General features: G+C 44.9%; 1 protein-coding gene across 1 annotated transcript; it reads right to left on the reverse strand.

Annotated features, from left to right (window-relative positions):
* Positions 1–4: 4 nt before the first annotated feature.
* Positions 5–430, reverse strand: LOC149102126 (uncharacterized). The gene has a single exon (XM_089275285.1). It carries the CDS (start codon positions 428–430, stop codon positions 5–7), a length of 426 nt encoding a protein of 141 aa, XP_089131411.1.
* Between the last annotated feature and the right edge of the window lie 10,056 nt (positions 431–10,486).

Here is a 10,486-nt window from a genome sequence, read left to right on the forward strand (position 1 = left end):
TCATTCATCCTCGAAGCTTTTTCACGTCCTTCTTGTCAATCCAACTGTCGTATTTATCTGACCAACCTTTCCAACGTACAAGCAATTTATTTCCTTTTCGTTTGAGCACTTTTTCGATGCGATACAAATCGTCGTCCGATACGGTGACTTTCTGTAAGTCTTGAGAATAAAAGGTACTTTCCAAAGGTGTGTCATCCATCTCTTTGATTTTGTAAGTGACCACACTTCCAGGGATGACTCTGGATACTATAAACACTTCTTCCGTCCAGCCTGGTAGGTAACCTTTCTTAAAGGTTCTAAACTTCTTATTGAGTCTCACGCGATCATTTACTTTAAACTTTGGCTTGAGATGCTTGGCGTTCAAACGTTTGGCGTACAAGTTGTTCCACACTTCTTCTTGATTACTTGCAGTCACTTTGTCGGGGGCCATCTTGATGCTGCGATGATACGATCGATTGTAGCCCACGACCAAGTCCTGCAACACGGGTCAGAACATCAACGTATTCTTGATGGTAAAATATCGACATCTTCTTTCTTTCAAGGTACGATTGAATCGTTCCACGACGCTGGCTTTGGTGTCTCCACTGGTAGAGAAATGATGAATGTTTTTCCGTTTGATCAAGGCTTGGAAGTGTTTGTTGTAAAATTCGTTGCCGTCGTCCGTTTGAAGATTCTGAGGTTGTCGACCTTGACTTCGTTTCAAAATCTTCTCGAAAGCAGTCGTCACGTCTTGTCTACTCTTGGACTTGACGGGCTCCACCCAGGCGTACTTGGAAAACACGTCGACCACTGTCAACAGATATCTGTAACCACGATTGGATTTGGCAATGTTGATCACTTCGATCAGATCTGCTACCCATTGTTCGTCGATACCAAACACCATCACGGGGAGGGTCGGAAAATGTCGTCTTCGGGGTTTTTGCAAGGTATAACCCAAATCGCGCTCCAATGTCTCTCGAACTTTTCTGACGGGTAATTTTTGAGCTCGTGCGAAACGAGCCACACCCCCCAGACTACCAGGAGAGGTCGGATCTCGATAGGTCGTCAACAGAGTCGCATAGGGATTCTTCGTTTTCTTTTTACTCTTCATGGCTCCGCCAGTCTGTAAAGACATTGCCTCCAGAGGTCTGGGTAACGTTCACGAATGGTCAGAAACCACTCGAATGACTGAGATTGCTGTTTCAACCACAAGATAAAGACCACGAAACGAAATACGTTTTTACTCACATCAACGACTTCGAATTCTCTCAAGTGATCGTCAACGGGATCTGTAGGAAGGACTATATCCTTTCCGTATTTGTTAACGATACGCTCGCATCTTTCGCATATCTTCGACCAATAAAGTCGACTAGACCAATACTGACCGTCAGGCATGGTGATTCAAAATGATTGCTTTATTGACTCGTTACGCTTTCTTATAGATAATTTTACATAGTTTCGGAATCCATACAATCTTGCTTGTAATATCTACAGTTACGCCACACACAGTTCCCTTGGCCAAGTCGCCAGTTCAAGGCATCGTTCCTATCATTATTTACATAAAAAGCAACCCTCATGCTTTCTTTACAGTCCTCACAAAGATCTTCTTCCTCGGCGTCCATGGCATCGAAGAAGAAACGATCCTTCCACCGAGTGACCTCCTGATCGAGTGAAATAGCTAGATCTTTCATTTTTTCACACATACCTTTGTAATCACGGCACACATCAAAACTAACTTTCCTGTTCAGTTTGCTCAGAGTCCAATTGACCGATTGTTGTCCAAAACAAATGGGTTCCCGGCTCAACGTTTGTAAATTCTTTAGCGTCATCATCTCTGTGGATTTCCACACTACTGAAGTTGCTCGTTTTGAGGCCACGAGGACCGTAATAAAGAGCATACAATACGCGTTTTTTTCATGTCTTGATCATAATGTTCGAGTTCCAAAGAAGTGAGAAAGATTGTGGTCCAAGGCAACTTAGGCAACTCCGTCAGATGACTTTCTCATGTCTGGCCAAGCTTCAACCCCAGAGTGTTGCAAACACTTTTCACAGTCTTCATCACGATATCAAGATCTATTTGCTCACGGGTTTCATCATGATAATAGTACCACGCGTCTTCATTATCCATCATCAGGCAGAGTGTTCCCTTTGGCTTGGGTGATGAATAGCGCAGCCATAACATCGATTTACTTTCTCTTGATGAATGAGCTTGTCATAAAACGCGGCATAGGTAAGTTGGAAAGCATGACCGATGATCGTGGCTACTTTCTTGCGTTGGATCCGCTCAACTTCGTCCACGGTTAACATAGGTTTAGATGTAGATTCGACTTGCATGTTTGGAAGCTATCCGCTCAAAAATATTATTTACTCGAGTTTGTGACAAGAATGACTTGACTGAATGGAAGCGCGCTTTTATTTTGAAAACATAATAGATTCTTAAATAACCAATCCGTGTTCAAAGTTAGTGTTTAAAACAATCAAAACAATGGGGCAAGTCCAGGCGAGTTCAATATGGCATTGTGAAGAAACCAGATTTTTTGGACTGGTTAGTCTGGATAATGATCAGTTAATGAGAAACCACAGCAGTAACTTTTTATACAATTCAGAAGTGTTGTGATTGGTCAGATCTGCAAATGACGTCAAAGGTAAAAGTACTGAATCACGTGAAAGTCAGAGCACAGATCACACCGCACACCCTCATCACGTGAAAGTCAAAGGTCGGATCACGCCACCCTTCCTAATATGGTCCGATGAGGTGATGTGATTGGTCAGATTCGAAATCACGTCATGATACGTGGCATTCGCTGATTGGTTTGTCTCACTGGTAAAAGTCGTTCACCCCTCATTTGACATCATTCGCAAGTTGACAGTAGTGCCAGAACAACTTATGTCAGTCGAGCTTGCCAGAAACATGGAAGACGAATCTCCTACTCGCTACATGTTGAGTGAAGGAAGTGTGTGCTTACCAAAACAAGAGAAAGAAGAAGACGCCACGATAGATTACTCTTACAATCCATATTCACCAGCTACTTATCCGATTTCCAACAAAACGAGAAAGAGGGTAGTCAAGAAAGAGGAAGTAGAAAAGAAACCAAAGACCAAGAAGATCAAGCAGGAACCCGAAGGTACGAGTCAACGCACTTTGGATAAATGGTTAAAGAAAGACACACCCTTAAAGGGTATTTTAAAGAAACAATCTTCTTCGTCATCAAGGAATGTGCCCTTCCTATTCAAAGTGGAAGTCAGAAACCTTTACACAAATGGGAATCTGTCGAAAAAAACACATTTCTTGGATTTAACTTTGGAGGAAGATTGTGCAAAACGAAACACACCTTTTCCACTGAAACGAAGAGAACAAAAGAAGGAGCAAAAACGACGACATTATTGGAGACGACAAGAACTCAAACCCAGACGTGTGCGCATAGTGACTCACATACTCAAAACCATGCTTAGAGAGAACACGCTTTTAGGGTTATGACATTTTATTTTTCTCTCCTTTCACTCCATAGACATCGAAAAGACGTTTCACGAAGTTCCGCCTGTTGTATAGAATGGGGAAATAGTGGAAGTGCAAGTCCTAGAGGAAGGGGAAATCTTTGACCCTGACGTCTTTTTGGACGGACTCGCACAGCAGTGGAAACAAGACCCTTCTAGTACTGCTCAAACCTCTACAGAAACCTTCAGAAATCCGTCACCACCGATCCGAGGGAACACGGAGATCCTGTACTCTTGCCCTGTGCATCCGGACGATAATTTACAAAAGAAAGAGACCAACACTCAGTACGGCCATTGGGAGTACTACAAGTGCCCCGTCCAAAATTGTTTTGTCAGCTGCGCTGTAGACAATGTAGAGAATTACTTAGAGTCAGCCAAACATCAACTCCACAACTTCTACCTGGCCAAACCTGGACACATCATAAAGTGTTACTGCCATCGTCCATTGATCATGTCCTTGTCCCAGTCAGAGGAGAATCCAGGGAGATTATACCTAAAATGTCCCAAACGTTGGTGCGATTTCTTCCAATGGGTGGATCAAGAACCCCGAGGCAAAGCCAAAGCTTGGATGGAAGGGGATAGCATCTAAGAAGGGTATCCACGACCCCATGAGTTGTTCATACCCCAGCAAAGAGACTTCGAGAGGAAGAAGGCCGAAATTCAAGAAAGAGAGGAAAAAAGAAAGAGAAAGTATGCTGAACGGCAAGAGAGGGAACGTCAGTATGCAGAGAAAATGAGAAATGGAACTCTTGAAGAACGGGAACGAGAACGCGTGTATCAGCGGGAAAAGAAGAGGAACGGAGGATTGATCAATGATGTCATGGAAAGGCGACGATGGGGGTTGGTAGGCTCCTCTGAAGGGAATTGGATCTGGGACGAGTAAGGTGACGTGGCAAGCTTTGATTGGTCAAACTATCTCATAAAGACCCATTTACAAGTGAACATTCATTCATTTTTAAACATGGAGGTGTTACAGGATGAACTCTGCTTCATTTTGGATTTAGAAGGTTTCTTTCTCAACAAGACATTTCACGTCAGAGAACTAGCTTATTACACTTGGAACGGAGAACACGGGCGCCATGCTTTCTTCATCCCCGTACCGTACAAGAACTTGAGCGACAAAGACAAACGAACTGTGAATTTTGTGAGAAGGAAGATACATGGATTGACCTATCAACCCCTCAAGGCTGAACATTTCCAAAAACCTGAAGTCCTCAGTGAACTGATCAAGGACATATACTCGATGTACAAAGATTGCAGTAATGGCGAGAGAACCATGGTGGGATATAAGGGAGGCCATGTGGAGAAAGATCTGTCGGTGAAACTGAACATTCCTTGTCTCGATCTAGAAACTTTAGGATGTCCTAAATACGACAAACTCAGACACATCATTCCCCAAGAGAAATTGTTACCCAGTTGCGGTTTTCATGCCGATGACACTGTTCATCATTGTCCTATCACTGAATGTCATGCTTTTTGGTATTGAAACAAAACTTTCATTGCAAAACATGCAAACGAGTGATTAAGAAATAGTTCGTTTTTTCTTTTTCAATTCTGTGTGATTATTGACTTTCGCGGGTACCCCTTTCCTTTTTTCATCTCTACTGAGAAATATTTTTTGTGAGCGTTTTGCTCATTTAAAGGGAGGGGACTGGGGAAGCCAACTGTAAGTATCTCATTCCCTATGCTGATGTCATTATCACGTGGTGCGTGCTCGCCTCTGATTGGTTCCCGGTGAACTACCAAGCGGGAACCGTTTCGTCACGCCATGCGACTAAGTGGGAGTACCCCTTACCCCTATTTTACCCCTTGGTCGAGAAGGGAGTGGGGCAAGTCTAGGATTGGTTCCCGATGAGGTCATCGTCCCACGATGCTTTGGAACGGGGAGTACCCCTCACCCCTATTTTAGCCCTTCGACCGAGAAGGAAGTGGGGCAAGTATGCTGTGCAGGCTGTGCAGGCTGTGCAGAACTACGCATGTCGAATCGTTAGTGGCGCGAGAAAGTACGATCATGTAACTCCCCACTTAAAAAGTTTGTCTTGGTTACCCGTTAAGGACCAACTATACTACCGCCAAGCTACCATAGCTTTTAAATGCGTTTCCGGACACGCCCCCAAATATCTGACGTCACAATTCATTACCCGCGAGCAAGTTACCAAGCGTACAACTAGGAGTGGCCAAAAGCTTGATATACCTTTTTTTAAAACAGCCTCAGGACAAAGAACATTTTATTACAGAACTACTGGACTTTGGAACCATTTAGACCCCTTTTTGTAATTTTGTAAATACTCCTTAAACTTCATTTATTTTTAGTATTTTTCGCGACTACAAAGTTTAGATAATGTTGTGAATGTTTTTTAAATTTGATTAATTTTGATTGTGTAGTTATTAGTAACTTAGTAATTTAAGTAATTGTTCCTGAAAAGCCCCATTGGGGAGGTAACAGTAAAGTATGTATGTATGTATGTAAGTATAGGATTGGTTCCCGATGAGGTCACGGTCCGACGATGCTTTGGAAAGGGGAGTACCCCCTTACCCCTATTTTAGCCCTTCCACCGAGAAGGGAGTGGGGCAAGTATAGGATTGGTTCCCGATGAGGTCACCGTCACACGAAGATATCGTGGCAAAACAAGTAAGTTACTGGGATTTGTTACTCTTTATTTAATATTAATGTTATTATTATTATTATTATCATTATTATAATTATTATTGAATGTAGTACCCAGGGTTTATGATACAGAAGTTTACAACATGCTATAGTTTCACATGTTTAATAGTACATATGTGGATGAACGTGTTTCCCATGTACTTTGTAAAAGTATTAGGTGGTGATTGGTGTATACTCATTTCCTTATTTGGTCACATTTTGTTATGCCTGGTCAGATATGACATCATCTAAGTAAGATAAGTCGTGCATGCGTACCATTGAGTCATTTTCATTGCTAGTCGTGAGACAGTCATGTTCACTTCACAGCACATCAGCGTGTTTTACGCCGGAGCCGATCTCTATCCCCTCGGCGATCGTTTCGCCTGGTCATCGCACCTCGTCGAAGTAAATCCCTGGGGCGTAAGCCAGTCCCCTTAGCAACTAAACGACCCTTCGACGATGCCTACTTGGATAACGATGACGATCAGTGGGTTTTTGACCCGTCTAATGATGTCCTCATGGACGAACATTACTCCAACAAGAGACAAGATGACGATCAGTGGATCTTTGACCCGTCTAATGATGTCCTCATGGACGAATATTATTCAAACAAGCGACCCTTTGAAAAAAGTGACGATGACTCTCAGGATGAGATAATGATTGGAGGAGGTGCCACACCATTGTTGGACTTCCAGCTTCGCCCAGTGAGTGCTAGACGAAACTGGAGGAACGTTCTCAATAAACAGCGTTTTGAGGCACGCATCCAGCAACACAGGGATGCCACACTCCGTGATGACTTGGGGCGTGAAGTCACCGAGGCCTTTCGTCGCACCATCACACGGCAACTCGAGGCGGACGCCACCCTCACTCCTCACTCCACACTGCATTTCGTAATGCAATCAGATGCTTTCAACCATGCGTTCCAGTCCACCACCTTCACCGTGAGGGAATTTGAGGACGGGTCAGAGCGCTTAGACACGTATCTCCAAGCCCTGGCGCAGAAGTTAAACTCAAACCAGGAATTCACCCCTGACGACTCATTCACGGTGGAGACCACTTTCATCCATACGCCTAGTCCTGGGAGTGGACATGGCAAACGCTACAAACCGAGCAGTGCAGTTGTCCGTGGAATCGTCAAACACTCCCGCATCACCATCAAGAACAAGGACGAGTTGTGTTGTGCTCGGGCCATCGTGACCATGAAAGCCTTGATCGATGCAAACGGTAATACCAGGGATCGTCATTACCACAATCTCAAACAGGGTTATCCTGTCCAGCAGCGGGAAGCCCAAGCCCTCCATCGTCTAGCTGGGGTACACGAGGGACCATGTGGCATCTCCGAAGTACAAAAGTTCCAAGCGGTTCTCCCTGGCTACCAAATCAAAGTCAAAAGAAGATGACCATTACGATGGGTGTAACTCGTTCTCGGGTTTTCTGTCCAAGAGTTACTTCTGTGATGAGTGTAATCGGGGGTGCGATCACGATGATCATGAAACTCATCCCTGCGATGGTAAATGGTGTCCATCTTGTCATCGAAAGGACTGCCCGGATTTCACAGAGGCTAAACGACCATTGGGTCCGGGTCAGTTTCCTTCACCCTCTTTTCTTTATCGTCTGTGTCATCGATCCTTTGTTGGTGAGGACTGTTACTCTTACCATCTTCATCGTCGCGGTAAAAATATTCCTTCCATCTGTCTCACCTACAAAAAATGCCTCGAGTGTTGCAAGACGTATGAAGTCGAGAATGCAGGTAAATCTAGAAGTAAACCTAAACAACGCAAGTGCGGATGGGGAGAATGCTCCATTTGTGAACAACAAGTGCACGTCGCTTCTCACCAATGTTACATCCAGACCATTCCGGAAGCAGAGGATGATCCCAAGACGAAACGGGTGCCGCGCGACGAAGTGGGGACGCGTCCTTTTGAAGAACCCGATCCCGAAGATCCAGATACCAGAGTGTGGGTAGAGAGAGATCCACCCCTCCAAGTCTGTTGTGACTATGAAGCGACCGTGGACGACGAGGGAGTGCAAACTCCCATCTTGCTTAGCGCCGAGAGCGACGAAGAGGACCACACAGAATCCTTCTATGGTGCAGACTGTGCAGAGACTTTCTTTCAATGGTTGGAATCTTTGGCTGTTGATCAAGACGGGGACGATCGGAGCGTAATTGCTGTCTTTCATAACCTCAAAGGATATGACAGGATGTTCCTGTTGCACCATTGCTACGCGAAGCATCGGGAAGTCACGGATCAGATCACCGTCGGCACCAAAGTGCTGTCCTTCAAATCAGACCGATTGACCTTCAAAGATTCACTCTGCTTCCTTCCCTTTCCTCTTACTAACTTCCCTTCTACCTTTGGCATCCAAGAATTAGTCAAAGGGTTCTTTCCTCACAAATTCAATACTCGTGAAAATCAAGACTACGAAGGACCCATGCCTCCTGCTGAGATGTATGATCCTGATGGCATGTCGGCTAAGAAGAAGGCAGAATTTGAGCAGTGGTATGCAGAGAAGGTCACAAACAACTTCATCTTCAATCTTAAAACAGAAATGAGAACCTACTGTGAGTCAGATGTCAAACTCCTAAAAGCCGGATGTCAAAAGTTCCGAAACGAATTCCAGCAACATGCCGAATTTGACCCCATCGAGAAGTGTGTAACCATAGCGTCTGCGTGCAATCGGTTCTGGCGGAAGAAACTCCTGACTCCCAACAGCATGGCCACAGAACCCATACAAGGATGGTAAGGAGCTCGTTCCAACCAATCCGTTAAAGCGTACAAGTGGCTAGCATGGCAGGAACACCTTCTTCGTCGTGACAGTCCCTCTTCCCCCAACGACGTGCCTCAAGCAGACCGCATTCGACATGCGAGCAATGGCGGCGAACAGAGAGTGCTCCACTTTCTTGTAGATGGCCTCGACGTACAGAACCACATTGTCTATGAATTTCACGGATGTCTATGGCACGGTTGTCCTCGTTGTCATCCCCATCATCGCGACCGACATTCAAAATTCCATCCTGATCGTACCATCCAAGAATTGTATGAAGTCATTCAACAGAAACACCGTCTTCTGCGCCAGCACGGGTACAACCTTCAAATCATGTGGGAATGTGATTGGGATCGTGAAGTCAAAAGCAATGAAGATCTCAAACAGTTCTTAGCATCGTACGAGATGGTCGAACCTCTTAATCCAAGAGATGCCTTCTTTGGGAGACGAACCAACGTTGTTCGCCTCCATCATGTGGCCAACGAGGCCCAGGGTGAACAAATCAAATACGTGGACGTGACCACCTTGTACCCGTGGGTTAACAAGACACAACAGTATCCCATTGGTCATCCCATCATCATCACCAACCCAGAGAACCAAGACATCCATGCGTACTTCGGTGGAGCAAAAGTAGATGTGATTCTTCCCTATCATTTGTATCATCCCGTCTTGCCCTTCCGACATCGTGGTAAACTGACTTTACCTCTTTGCAGAACCTGCATGGAAGAGGAGATGACCAAGGACCTCTTGGAAAAATCGCATCATTGTCCTCACTCTCCAGAGAAACGTCTTCTTAGGGGTACGTGGTGCACCCCTGAACTCGTCAAAGCAGTAGAGGTCGGGTACCGCATCGTACACATCCACGAAGTCTGGCATTTTTTAGAAGAACAACGTGAAGAAGGGTTCTTTGCTGACTATGTCAACATGTGGTTAAAAATAAAACAGGAATCAGCCGGGTATCCTAGATGGGCGCAGACTGAGGAACAGAAACAGCAATACGTCCGTGACTACCAAGACAAAGAAGGCATCACCTTAGATCCTCTCCTCATCGAAAAAATCCAGGACGTAAAGCTACGGCAAAGTTAATGTTGAATAGTTTCTGGGGCAAGTTTGGCGAAAATCTTCAAAAGAAAACCACTGAGGCAGTCACCACACCCGCTCATCTCTTTGCTCTAGTGTCAAACACCGTCACAGACATCCACACGGTCCGCATTTGTTCACAAGATTCCTTGGAAGTGGTCTATTCGAATCTAAGAGAAAACCAGCCCGACAACGGACGTGTCAACATTTTCATTGCTGCCTTCACCTGTTGGGCCCGTTTAAAGTTGTACTCTTATCTAGAGCAGCTACAACAACAAGTCTTATACTTCGACACGGACTCTGTCATTTTCTCCTGGAAGCCTGGCCAACCCGACATTCCTCTGGGAGACTTTCTGGGTGAAATGACCAACGAATTGGACGATGGAGATTACATCATCGATTTCACCTCAGCAGGACCAAAGAATTATGGATACAAGACCAAACACGGTAAAGTGTGCTGCAAAGTACGTGGCTTCACCCTCAATGTTCGTGGTCAACAAAAACTTAACTACAACATCA

Source organism: Orbicella faveolata, unplaced genomic scaffold (genome assembly GCF_042242905.1).
Source record: "Orbicella faveolata isolate gen_17 unplaced genomic scaffold, um_ofav_v1 contig_36, whole genome shotgun sequence".
In the NCBI taxonomy this organism is placed as follows: domain Eukaryota; kingdom Metazoa; phylum Cnidaria; class Anthozoa; order Scleractinia; family Merulinidae; genus Orbicella; species Orbicella faveolata.